This window comes from Chanodichthys erythropterus, chromosome 23, assembly GCF_024489055.1.
Source record: "Chanodichthys erythropterus isolate Z2021 chromosome 23, ASM2448905v1, whole genome shotgun sequence".
NCBI lineage: Eukaryota > Metazoa > Chordata > Actinopteri > Cypriniformes > Xenocyprididae > Chanodichthys > Chanodichthys erythropterus.
In genome coordinates, this window is record NC_090243.1 from 3338509 (window position 1) to 3353300 (window position 14792).

General features: G+C 38.3%; 1 protein-coding gene across 2 annotated transcripts in view; it reads left to right on the plus strand.

Moving 5' to 3' along the window:
- Positions 1-2428: 2428 nt before the first annotated feature.
- Positions 2429-14792, plus strand: part of trpa1b (transient receptor potential cation channel, subfamily A, member 1b) — a 62292-nt gene continuing 49928 nt past the window's right edge. For both annotated transcript variants that reach the window (XM_067377864.1, XM_067377865.1), the window contains exons 1-3: positions 2429-2560; positions 4926-5044; positions 5257-5419. In XM_067377864.1, coding sequence (XP_067233965.1) covers positions 4949-5044; positions 5257-5419 — 259 coding nt within the window. In that variant the 5' untranslated portion in view covers positions 2429-2560; positions 4926-4948. The remainder of the gene's footprint in view (positions 2561-4925; positions 5045-5256; positions 5420-14792) is intronic.

The following is a 14792-nucleotide window of genomic DNA, read 5'->3' on the forward strand; positions in this document are numbered from 1 at the left end:
AAGGAGTGAGGGACATATATATATATATATATATATATATATATATATATATATATATATATATATATATATATATATATATATATATATATATATATATATATACATACTGTATATAATGTATGTGTACATATACAAACTTTTATGTTCAATGAGATTAATCATAATTAATCAATTTGACAGCACTAATTCATATTAATTAAGTTTGTGTCTTTACAAAACATAATATACTAGCTATGGAATTAGCATTAGCAAGACAAAATGAGTCAGCAGTTTTATACCAAATACCACAGGATGTTATCAACATAATTTTAGATGTGTTGGAAATGACATTTGTTCATTCATTGAAAGGAATTCTCATATGATGACATTGTTAGCAGACAAAAAACAGCCAGTAACATTTGCATGCAAGTCACGTGCTGTTTATTATAACAATCGCAATCCCTCATTTTAAATGATAAAGGACATACAAACATTTGAATGGACTTGAAGTGGAACAGATGGATACAGGACAATCTGTTTGTCCTTCTCTGACATGGTAAAAAGATAACTATGCATCTGTGTTTAACTTTCTCTCTTATGTTTATAAATAATAATAAAGTAGGAACAGCTGCTCAAAACTCACTTGCCCAAACCTCATAAATATTTCTGCCCACTCGAGAGTATTTCATGGACTATCACTGTAATGAAAGTTGCAGATGAGTTTACAAACTGCCAAGAGCAAGATCCTCATGTTGATTATCTAGTATCCTACCCAGAGTTGACACTTGCAACCAACACTTGTGGTGTATTATGCAAAACATTCATGAATTTTGATTTAACTTTAGCTGTTGAAATCGTATGATGCAAGCTGTAACCAAGCACACCAGTAATTCTTGATATCCCCCATGATACATGTAATCCCAAGTTAATGATGTATTTTATCAAATAATCCTTTTTGATAAACAGTATGCCCACTTTTAATTCCAGCCTTTCTTTTCCCAAATGAATATTGTGTAATCCATGCGATCTGGGGAGTCCAGCTGAGTCCAGCTTGATTTGATCTTGTAGCAAAGGACTGCTTTGTGATAAAATATCAAGGGGATTTACCTTAGAGACAGATTGGAGTGTGAGCTTTATCAGGTCACGTGTTAGGAAGTTCAAGACACAAAGGGCAGACAGTTTGAGAACAAACCACAAAAATATGATTAATATTGAGTGCAGCTCTTTGAACATGTGCTTGACAATGCCTGAAGCATTTAATAGGGTCAAAAAAAATAAAATAAAAAATGAATAAATAAATAAATATATATATATATATATATATATATATATATATATATATATATATATATATATATATATATATATATATATATATATATATTTTTTTTTTCATCATATGAGAATATATATATATATATATATATATATATATATATATATATATATATATATATATATATATATATATATATTATTTTTTTTTTTATTTTTTTTTTTTTTTTGATATTAGGCAACAACCTAATTTTGTCCTCAAAGTTGATGTGTTAGAAGCAGGAAAACTGGGCAAGTGTAAGAATTTGAGCGAGTTTGACAAGGGCCAAATTGTGGCAGACTAGATGACTGGGTCAGAGCATCTCCAAAACTGCAACTCTTGTTGGGTGTTAACTCAGTCTGGGGTCTGCAGTGGTCAGTATCTATCAAGAGTGGTCCAAGAAAGGAACAGTGGTGAACCGATGACAGGGTCATGGGCAGCCAAGGCTCATTGATGCACGTGGGGAGCGAAGGCTGATAGAAAGGTGTCAGAATTCATAGTGCATCGCAGTTTGGGTTTTGTGTATGGGGCTGCATAGCCGCAGACCAGTCAGGGTGCCCATGCTGACCCCTGTCCACTGCCGCAACTTCGCCCCACATCGCAGCTTATAGGACTTCAAGGATCTGCTGCTAACATCTTGGTGCCAGATACCACAACACACCTTCAGGGGTCTAGTGGAGTTCATGCCTCGACGGGTCAGGGCTGTTTTGGCAGCAAAAAGGGGACCAACACAATATTAGAACGGTGTTCATAATGTTATGGCTGATCGGTGTATATAACAATAGAAAAATATCTGTAACCAAATAAATGTGACATGCAAAAGCTAAAAGCGATGAATTTTTTTTCCTAATAAGTCATCATCTTTTAAATATTATTTGTATAACTTTTCCTTTTAAATAATGCAAAGGTTTAACCAAAGACAAACCAAAAATCCATATTTTAAAGATTTCAATACTCTGAGGGAAGCCACAAGCCGCAGTTTTTCTTTTTTTCAAAAATCCTTTTTTTCAGTTCTGGGAAGTAATATTACGTGGGAAACCACAGGCCATTGTCTGGACATTTACTTTTACATTTACCAGCATTTGAAGTACTGAAGTCTCATGTCAAATTAGCATGGTCTTTTATGATAGCGTCAGATGACATTACCTCTGAGTGAGAGCCACTGTAACTGGATCTCCTTCAACCAACACAGTATATAACTCACTTCATACTGAGAGAGAGCAGGACCACAGCGCACAACTGCTCAACAGACACATCATCTAGGTAGGAAAAAGTTCCTTCTCTTTATGTTATTTAAACAAGTAGTTTGTAATATATGTGATATAAAATATATGAATTTATTTATTTTGACTTTTTTTTTTTTGATATATGATTAGTAAGTATTCAATTACCATTAGCCTAACATAAGTACAATACCAGTGTATGATTTGGTACAAATCTTAAGGTAAATATATTTTTAATAATAATATTTTAATTGGCTATCAACTCTAATTTCACAAATGCTATTTTTCATTGACTATTGTGAAAAAAACATTTTTTTTTTTTTCTTTATGATTTATTATTTTGTTATACTGTTGCTAGTAAGCTTCTTTGACAAGTTTTTAATGGTGAACTTTGATAAGTCTTTGTTAGAAGAGGTATGGCTTGCATGCTTGATGAATTAAAGACTACCGGTAACACACATTATAGGTAATAAGTAAATTCTAGAGAACTATAAAGTGTATTTTCTCCTGAAATTATTTGATGACAACAAAAACAATTTGCATCTCTGCACACCTGTGCGATGGGCCATATTCCAAGAGCAGACTGCTGCGTTTACAGTGGTCTGGGTTTATCTCATTTAGCAGTGTTTGCTCACTGCTTGGCAACCATCTTTAGTATTTAATCTTGAATATAAAAAGACTTCCTGTATTTACTGTGTCTGTTGTAAATTACACAGACGGAAACTCATCAATTAGCTTACTTATCTGGCAGAGGATATAATGTATTTTCCTTGAAATTTAGATGTTCTATTACAAAGTTCCCAAATTAGACCATTTTCCAAGAACAGTCTCACACAAAAGATGCACAGTGCACTGTCTTGATCTGAATTTAAAAGCATGTGGATGTTGTCAGCAAGTGTTTGGATCTTCAGTAATTTGACACAGTGGAAGACTATGTGGACAACTGTAAACAGTAGTTGAAATGGAATAAAGCTTTTTCTGTAGTTCAGTCAGACGGGCAGTTGTTTCCATTTGATATTCCTGCTTAACAGCTTCTGTACTTCCAGCACTGTCTGATTATTCTCATATAGTCTTGGAAAATCATTTTAGAAAATCGATTTTATTTGAATAATTTATTTCCATTAAACTGTTTTGAAAAAGCAGGGCCAAAGTCTATAGTTTACATCACGTCAATGAACCATGACTTGCAACTTACTATTCACAAGTTGGTGGTATTCGAAGGAGGGACAGGCTTATTCTAGAGAAAATGAGTCAGTATGGATGAGTCAATATGGACATCAATATTATTGCGTTGAAAGATTACATTTTGCATGCATAAATCTGTTAAAAATGAATTTTGTCCAGGTTTAGCAGTATGCTAGATGTCCTCAAAGTTAACTCACATGGACTAAAAACCAAAAGATGTATATTTTTGATGCAGTAATTGTAAAGTTTTCTGGTTTCAATTTAGTGTATATGTGCCTGTTTTTTCACTGTTTATGTTTTGTTTTATTGCTACTCTGATAACAAAAAAAATGTACTATCTATATACAAAATTTAAAAAGTTTAAAAATATATTTAATAATAATTAAGCAAGGATGCATGCAGTTGGTCAAGAGTAAATTGGTTTAAATTAATATTTCCACAATATTACTGTTTTTACAATATTTTCATCAAATACATACAGCCTTGGTGAGCATAAGAGACTTTTTACAGACAAATCTTACAGATTTTACTCAGATTTTACTTTTACTTTTGAACTGTAGTGATTACCTTAGACTAAAAGCCATGTTTTCGATACAGTTATTGTGTATATATATATATATGTGTGTGTGTGTGTGTGTGTTGTATATATGTTGTAAGTTGATTGTTTTCAAGTTTTATTAGTTAAATTTAGTGTAAAGTATGTTCTCATGTGTTTGTTTTATGTCAGATAAATACTCCTACATAAATACTCTGATAGCAAAAATAAATTATATTATCTATAGTTATTTTATATATATATATATATATATATATATATATATATATATATATATATATATATATATATATATAAAAACGAAACCAATAATTAATTTTGAATCACACTTTCAAAAAGTAATTCTGCCCTACTCATTGTAAGTAAACAGATTCACTGAAGTAGAAGCTTTTTTTTTTTTTATGGCCTGAACACCTTTTTACTTTTTGTATAGATACATACTTTTTTCTTAGATGTGTACTAATATCTGTGAGAGGCTCTTTTATTGCTATTATGCTTTTCTCATGCTATTCTCACCTTTTGGTGAGGTTATTGTGTGCAAGTCCAATCACCTGCTATCAGTTCGACCCCGGGCATCAGCGCACAAAAGCAGCCACTAAAAGAAAACACAATCAATGCCATTCTGAGGTTATTATTAATATCACTAATTAAATTGTCTTTACAGAATATCCTCACTAAGCTCACCAAATGCAGGTTGGAAAGGCGTTTGTGAGGCGAAACAGCTTCTACAAATGTGTGATAAATGCAGAGGAAACAGACCTGGATTCTGTGGATGTGTTTGAGGTGCGTGTTGTTTCTCCTGCATATATATTTTAGAGAGCTGAGGGCGGAGGGGAACACAAATATTTACAGAAGATGATGCCATCAGCATGTGTGTATATGTTTAGTTCTCTATCCAGTACAATAGTGGCCAGAAAAAATAACAGGTTACTGAAACTGACTTATGTTGTGCTTCACCTTTCCTTGGCAAGATGCTTTTATAATCTGTTCCTCAGTTGGCTTTCAAAGGGAAGGCTTCTGCCATTGACAACCTGATCCAGAAAAGTCCGGAACAACTAAGCTTCAGGGATGAGAATGGAGCAAGCCCACTGCACTATGCCTCAGCCGGAGGAAACGTGGATATAATTCGGCTTATTGTTTCTACTGTGGGTCCTGAGGGTAAGACTTACTCCTCGACACAGTTTTAAAGTCACAATGTAATGGAAGTAGTGACAGATCTTTACTTCAGCATTGTGATGCACAAAAAAAATGTAGAATGGTAACTTGGTTCTGTCCAACAGTTGTTGATTGGATGGAGGCAGATGTGAATGTGAGCATGCAGTAGATTGTAAGATAGGGGCCGAGTTTAACTGGAATAAATTATTGGAGATCGACATTGTTACCAGAGAGAAGTATGCTGTTCCCTATCGATACAGTTCACTCATATTGCGTTGTAATTGACGCTATGGGAAAACTCCTTTTTCTCTGAAATACTGAAGCCTGATTGAATCACGCATTGAAACTGCACAAACCTATGGGACTGCAGCCCGCAGAAATGGGTGGGGCTACCCGTCTATATAAGTGAGCAAATCTGACTGAACAAACACAAAAGCCTCTCTACTCGCTGTTGAAGCAAACCTCTGCAGCGGACCAACGGCGCCTTGCAACTGACTCAGCGCTCTGCCCTGCAGCTATCCGGCGAAAGCACAGAAAGAGCACTTTCTGTCTAAAAGAGCAGCAATGTTTCATGTCAAATGTTTCCTGACTGCAGTTCGGACTGAGCTGAGTGCATCAATTGCCTGGGACGCACCCACATCGTGGCTGCACTCTCTGAAACCATCTGCTCGCTGCTCAACCAGCTGCTCACGAGAACAGTGCTGACAGCCCTGCAGCTGAGAACAGCGCTGACAACTCGGCAGCTGAGGATGACGCTTCTTCCCTGCTACTATCAGGTGAGACTAATAGAGCATATTTCTCTGTAAAAGAACATCTTTTCGCTGGCATTGCTTTCAAAATGCCACACCTCTGAGCATGCCACGGCCACGTCAAACCGTGTTCATCAAAGATGGACACTCTCACTGCAAGAGCACAAGTCTCAACTCGCTGTATTCATGGACCACTTTGTCTACAGAAAGTAGCTTCTCCCCTTGTTCTCCACCGTTCTCTTCCTTTCAAAGTCTGAGACAAAGAAACAGTGGAGTCACAGAGCTGACAGGACGGAACTAAGTGAGCTCACGGCGGTCCACATCCCGCATGTCTCACTCTCCCTGCAGCAAGGAGATTCCCTAGTGCTGCTCACCTTGCTCAGTATGGCGCTTCTCCACCTGTGGCTATCAGGCGAGACTCATAGAGCATGCTTTCACTGTATTGTACAAGAGCGTGTTTTCATCGCTGTTTGTTTTAAAATGCCATGCCTCTGAGCATGTCGCTTGCCGGGGCTGTGTCCATGGCAAGCCGTGTTTATCAAAGACAGACGCTCTCACTGAGTTTTGCCTTGCTGCACTCACGGACCATTTTTTTTAAGGCAACCTCTGACTTACATACTGCCCAAGCCATCGGCTGCTCTATGGCCAGTCTAGTAGTGCTGGTACGCCACTTATAGCTCAGTCTCACTGAGATTAAGGAGAAGCAGTCCTGATGCCTCAGGGCAGAGGAGGACAGGGTTAAGTATTTACATTAAGGGTTATTTAAGGGTTAAGTATTTACATTTCAATGCTATGGGCGTCAGTCCCATGTCTCAGCACAGCGGCCTGTCACCCGAAATGCTTTGGCCCCTCGCCACCTGGGCTCAGGCTTGGAAAGCCATCCCTGGAGTGTCCAGATGGGTTCTGAACACAATCAAACGAGGTTACTCACTTCAGTTTGCTCACAGACATATCCGTGGCACATGTCTTCCGTTCCGATGTGATGAATTTACTGGCGAAAGAAGCTGTAGAGACAGTTCCACCAGCCTACAGCGAGTCAGGCTTTTACAGCCACTACTTCCTCTTTCCAAAGAAGGATGGTGGCCTCAGGCCCATCCTCAATCTCAGGCAACTGAACCATGCTTTAATGAAAAGGCCATTCAAGATTGAAACAAATCCTCTCGCAGGTTTGCACAGGGGATTGGTTCTTCTCATGGATCTGAAAGATGCCTGCTTTCATATCCAGATAGCCCCCTATCACAGGCCATTTTTTAGATTTGTGTTCAAGGGGGTGGGTTACCAGTATACCCTCTTTCCATTCGGGAAATGGATGCGGTCTTCTCTCCTCTGAGACAATAGAGAGCATGCATCCTGAATTACCTCAACGACTGGCTCATATTGGCCCATTCAGAGGCTGAGTTTAACACTCATAGGTTCTTGTTCCTCAGCCATTTGGAATGCCTGGACTCAATATCAACCTAGCCAAGAGCTCACTGTCTTCCAGCCATCGAAGCAGTTCTCATTTTGACCCAAATGCAGGCCTGGCTCATGCCAGAGCGCGCTCTGACAATTCATTAACTGGTGCCATCATTCAGAGTCTAAGTTTTACTTCCCCTCAGAGCCTTTCAAAGGATGCAGGCCCTAATGGCGACAACATCATCAGTAGTTCCGCTGGGCCTGCTACACATGTGGCCCCTGCAGTACTGTCTGAAGCCCAGTGTTCCAGCCCATGCTTGACGTTTCGGATGCCTACATATCAAAGGTGGACCATTGCTGTGTCATGGCCCTGGCCGCTTGGATGGACCCTCGTCTGTAACTGGCCGGCTCAGACCTGGGGTTGGTCTTCAGAAGGAAGGCAGTCTCGATAGCTTTTGGGTTGGGGAGCTCTGTGTGAGTGCAGGCCGACATTCAACATAAACCACCAAGGTGGACTGTTGAGGCCACTGTACAAACTGGTGAGACACCTCCTCTTATAGGCACAGTGCAACCTACGCTTGCTGAGAGCGGCATACGTGCTGGACAAATTGAGAAAAAGGGGTAGACATGCTGTCCCGGGGCAATGTGTCCTTAGGGGAATGGACGCTCTATCCCCAGATGGTTCACACAATCTGGAGTATCGTCGGGAGGGCAAAGGTTGACCTCTTTGCCTCAGAAGACAACTCTCATTACCCAATATTCTTCTCGAAGGACAGGGACTCGCTGGTCCGCGAGTGGCCCAGCCTTCCCCTGTATACCTTTCTCCCAGTCGTGCTGCCCCCCTCAGATCATCAGATGAATCAGGGAGGACAGATGCGTAGTCCTTCTGGTGGCCCCTCTCTGGCAGAACCAGTCATGGCTCCCCTCCATGTCTGGCCCATCGACAGGAGCCTATCTCTGAGGCTAGAGCCCTGTCTACTAGATGCCTCTATGCCCTTAAGTGGTCTGTCTTCTCCTAATGGTGCGCAGTCCGGAATGAAGACCCAGCTTCCTGTGACATTTCGCTGGTGCTGTCTTTCCTGCAGGAGGTGCAGAACATGGGCCGCACCCCTTCCAAGCTCAAAGTTTACGTGGTGGCCATAGCTGTGAACCACACTCTTGTGGCTGGCCAGTCTATAGTCGAAATTGACTTAGTGATCTTGAAAGGGGCCAGAAGGCTGTTCCAACATGGGATCCATCTACGGTCCTTAGAGCCGCTTCAGTCGGCCGAGTTTTGCTGAAGACTGCCCTTCTGCTAGCCCTATCATCAGTCAAGCAAGTGGGTGACCTGCAAGGATTCTCTGTGAGTGCGTCTTGCCTTGAGTTTGAGCCAAACGACTGTAAAGTTGTCCTCAAACCAAGACATGGTTATGTTCCTAAGGTGCTCTCCACTCCATCCCTATCTTAGCCTTGCTGCCTTCAGGGCCCTTATCCTTATGTGCTTTAGGTCAGGGCCATAGAACAATTGTCGTTATTGGATTTGCATTGCCATAGCGTCAATTATGATGCAATACGAGTGAACCGTGTCAATAGGGAATGTACTTGGTTACTAACGTAACCTTGTGTCCCTGAGATAACGGGAACGAGTATCATGTAGCTGGCCGTGCTACCATGCTGCACGACTTGGCACTTGCTGCTTTCAGTCAAAAGATTCTGAAGCCTATGGCAAGATTTGCCTGCTTATATAGATTCGGCGGGCTGCAGCGCCATAGGTACGTGCAGTTTCACTGCGTGATTCAGTCAGGCTTCAGTATTTCAGAGATAAAGGTATTTTCCCAATAGCACCAATTACGACGCAATACTTGTTCCCGTTATCTCAGGGAACTGAGGTTACAGTAGTAACAGAGTAGGTTTCAAAATAAAACATTTAAATAATGCATAAATGAATTATTTACAGTAAAGTGCTGCAATGTGTGATGTATTTTTGTTGGCTAAAACCCAGAAACAATTTACCATTTTAGCTACTTCCTTTGGTCTGAAGGCAATGGATTTTTCAAATGGGTTTTTTGGTTAAAAGTCATGTTTGGTTGAAGTCATACGACCATTGTGTAGTTCATTTATAGCCTACATTTAGATTTTTACTTCTCCCGATTGTATTTAGGCTTCAAAATTCATAAAAGTTGTGTTAATTTGTAAAGATTATCATGATGAACAAAACATGTAAGAATCATAAACTTTTCTTGGTCACAGAGCTTATTTTCAATGGGAATGGGAATATAAGTGAATAGGAAAATCCTATTGGTATTTTGTTTGAGGGAGCCAGGGTGATGCTAACCTCCGGGTTGGCCTGCAAAAATATGTCAGCACTCTATAAGATCAATAAGATGCATACAGAAATGCCAAGCACTCTCCTCATCTGCTATTGGTCGGACAAACAGATAATCCGAGCAAACAGTAAAATCTGTGACATTTTCATAAATTAAATTTGACAACCCAGAAATAAAACTAACATTTTGTAGGAGGTCACAAGTAGGGTGAACAAATTTCTCATGGTGGAATACAAGACAGGATGGACAGGCACCCCCACAAAAGCCCCTTTGCACTGCACATTTAAGGCAATATGACCAAAAACGTATTTCATGATATGAGAAATTTTATTTCATGATAATGATATAGTTATTTTATTTTGTTATATATAAAAAAGAAGAAAGCATATTACAAACAATAGGACAAATACAATAGAGATAAACTATGTGTTTCTGTATGTATACATTTATTTAACATCTTTTGTTGCTTAACATTAATGACACAGATAGGTATTTTGGCTAATGTCACTTTAAGAATCCTTATATCTAATAATGACCGTTTTCACTGTTTTTATGTTCCCAAACCATAACCGATCTTTACGCAAGATACTCCATGATGGGCATTTTGACAGCTGTGTCTGTATTTGACCATTCAGGCAGATTCAGAGAACTGAATTCGGGATTACGCACTGTCCGAGAGAGCACTTCTGGGGTGTCATTCAGCATGTTACTGCATTGCGTTGATCTTTTCACAACTTACTGCGCACAATAACTTGATAAGCTCGAAGATCCTCGCTAAATGTACACACACACTTCTTTGACATCTTCATATCTGACTTCACTTGATTTCCTCCACACTCTCTGATATATCCTGCCTTCACTAATGGTTAATCGATAACAAATTGTGATTGGATGGTAATTTTGTCCTCCAAAATATACTATGACAAGATTGGCTACCGTGATTTGGCTGTTCTTGCGTGACAGAAGACTACTACTCGTTTTTATGGTCACTTAGCAAAGACAATTAAGGAAAGAAGAAATACTTGAAAACACATGATTTTTTCCACAATAAGTCGGAACACTAAAAATGGAGCTTAAATACGGGACTGTCCCGGGAAAAACACGATGTCTGGTCACCCTAGTCATAAGTCTACTTTTAAATCAATTTACAACAAAAAGGAAGGAAACAACTTCAAAGTTTAAGATTCAGTTTTAGGAATTAAGAAATTGGATCCGACTCTGGAGGCAGCAAATATGTCATCTTCATAATCTGCATAAAATGACATTTTAACCATCATAACGAACAACATATTTTGAGAAATTATATTTGAGTCAGTCTATGCTTTGCACTAATTTCATTGAAAATATATATAGATCTGTTTTGAAGGCCTTGTCCTTAGACCTTGTTTATTCACCCTAGTCTTTTGCTATTCAGATCACATCAGGTCAATGTGTCATTATGTTCTAATGATTATAAAACTATCACATAATCTCCCCAGGGATCACACTCTTACATCATTGAATGGCTTATTGTGCACAGTACTTCAATAAATCATTGACAAAACAGAGCCACCGGTTCACTCACTACAATGGAAAAAGACCAAATGATATTTAGAGTGCACATTTCTCTTCCTAATTACATCTATTATAATGCAATATCCTGTTGAAATAAACATCTTTAACCAACCCAAGGTGGTTAGCTGATCTCCTAGCCTGTCTAAGATGTCTGGTCTGGTTTTAGAGGGGTTTTAGACACTTATTAGCATGCCAGGATGGGAGATCAGCTGACCAACCAGCTAAATACTCATGATTATTTCTCAAACCAGACCTAAACTCCCCAACAGCCAATTCTAAAAATTTAATTGGTCATTTCCACCACAGTGCTGATTGCCAACACAATGCTGAAACAGTTGGGCAATTGTGGTTAGAATCCTGAATACATTAGGTCACAGGTGATCCACTCTCCAATCCAGAAGGGGGCCTGCACAGTAATGCAACGCTGTTTGATAACTGCCACAACAGGAAAAATATAATTTATATATATATCAGGGTTCCCGTTGTCCGGTAATTACCGGACATTGGCCGGGAAAAAAATTAAATGTCCGACAAAATTAAATCTCTCCGGTCAAATTGTCAGATTAAAACTGCCTATTCCCGGCCCCTCCCCCCTAACGCAATCTGAATCGACCGTTTGAAAGTTTTTAAACAACATCGCATGTTGCATTTCAAATAAAGCGCACGCCTAACGGCTATAATATAGACCTAAACCACGAACTATTGAGAGACGTTTCAAATATGGCCAGGCCCAGGCAGACTAGCCTTAAAAGTTTTTTTCAGAGGCCAGACGCGAAGGAGGATACTGAATCAGGAACGCCTGAAGCCTCAGATGTCCAGAGCCAGACAGCTCCGCCAATACCGGAGAAAAAGCCGAAGTGAATGGAGTGACAAGTTCCCATGGCTAAAATGTGAGGTAGTTGATGGTAACGAAAAAATGTTCTGTTCGCGCTGCGAAAAGGCAGGACAACGCAACGGATTCACAAGAGGGTCGAATAATTTGAGAATGTCTGCGCTCATTGAACATAGCTTGAGTAAAAACAATGATATATTCGGATATTTTATGTGGGGAGAAGGGGGGTTGGTTTGTTAAACAATGAAATGTGAAACCATAGTAAAAAACAATTGGTTGATTGACGCCAATCGGACGTTTATGTTTTTTTTCCGTCTATTTGAAAGTTAGGCTAATAAACATGTTGCATATACGGCGTGATTATGTAATTTTTTAAGTTACATAAACTGCTTTCAGTTTTCCTCAACTTGACTAATTAAGAGGCGATATTTGACCGGCATATCATCAAAATGTCCGGAAAACGAAACCTCTGCCGGTCACTTTGACCGGCACCATTTTTTTCTAGCGGAAACTCTGATATATATATATATATATATATATATATATATATATATATATATATATAAAAATATATATATATATATATATATGCATGACTGCTTGACAAGACTAAGTTTTATATAACATCTGTTTAACTTATAACATGAAAGTAAGGTTAATAATATAACTTAGAAAACAAAATGTTCAGTTTTACTCAAATTAGGGTGATGCAAAAATGAGTACACATCACTGAAAGTCTCTGGAGCAAAGCTAAATTTTAGACTACAAATGTCTAATTTAACAAGAATTCATGCATGGGTGACGTCAACGAAAGAAGCCTTTCCTAAAGCCCAAGCACAAAAAGCCCACCTAGAGTTTGCCAGGGCCCATGCTGACAAAGATGAAGACTACTGGGACTCTATAGTGATGAGGCCAAGATAAATGTTTCTGGAACTGATTGCTTCAAAATTGTATGGCGTCACAAAGGTGAGGAATACAAAGAAACATGCATGGTGCCTACAAAAATACATAGTGGTGGCAGTGTCCTTATGTGGGGCTGCATGAGTGCTGCTGGTGTCAGGGAGCTGCATTTCATTGATGGCATCATGAATTCACAGATGTACTGCTCTATACTGAAAGAGAAGATGCTACCATCACTCCGTGCCCTTGATCGTCAAGCACTTTTCCAACATAAAAATGATTCTAAACACACATCTAAAGCCACTGTTGCACTGTTAAAAAGTTACTGTAAATTTTACAGTAAAATACTGGCAGCAGGGTTGCCAGCCAGTTACTGTAATTTTTACAGTAGTGTTTCTGTAATTTAATTTACAGAATTTTACTGTATTCTCAATTACAGTAAAATTCTGTAAATTAAATTACAGAAACACTACTGTAAAAATTACAGTAACTGGCTGGCAACCCTGCTGCCAGTATTTTACTGTAAAATTTACAGTAATTTATATATTTTGTATTCTGCATTTTTACATAAAAATACATTGTATACTGCGTTTAACATACTTCTTTAAATAGCAAACACACACATTCAAGTAGTTTAGTCAAGTAGAATAAATATGTAAAATGCAGTATACAATATATTTTCGCTATTGCTCACTTAATGGGAGCTGAATTTTAAATTTAATCTATTAACTGCATAAGCTTTAAACAAATTTTAACTGCATAAAGTGTTGTATAATGCATAACTTAATTCACCCCCCTCCCAAAAAAAAAGATATTTGAGGCTTCTTAATCTTGAAAAACCAGTCAAAATGTAATAAATATATCTTTCAAATTTACATAAAAAATGCAATAAAAAGGTGTATTATTTTGAATTTATTTTTTATTTAGAAAATCATTTTATTTTTTAAAGGGACAAAATTTTGTCATGAAAATGTTTTTAAATTACTTATTGGACATCATGGTCATACAAAAACATTTCTTAAAACCCACATCACTTTTATCACTTCATGAACATACCAACATGGCCAAACAACAAGTCCAACAAACTTGCGATCAAAAAAGAACAATTCTGCTCCAGATGATGTTCCATCCCAGGATGCAAAGAGAGACTAGAAATATTGAAAGAAACACAGAGGACAATACATTAGATATATTACAAAACATAATACTTTAAGAGACTGATAGAGGGATGACAGATACAGTCAGTGACAGACAGAGGGATGATAGATAGTCAGATACAGATATAGAATAATAAAAGTATATAATAAAAGGAAAAATAGATCTTGGTGTGTGTGTGTATTTCTTACATTTCAGAAATTCCACTGAAAATCCATCACTTTGCACAGAAGAGTGGTAACATGTAGGTTGAACGCAACCCGTTTCTTCTGAACTGTGGCCTGTTGTTTTAGATGACACTTTTCCTTTCGTCTTTGTTCCTCTCTCCAGATAAATACCTACAAAGTGCCTAAAGGGTCAAGAATTCAGATTGGTTTTAGCTTTTGGGGCATGTAATCATGTTTTTGAAATTATACCATGTGGTAGAGCAGTATTAGCCTACAACTCCAGTCCTGAATACTTACCTCCCTGAAAGTTTTAGATGT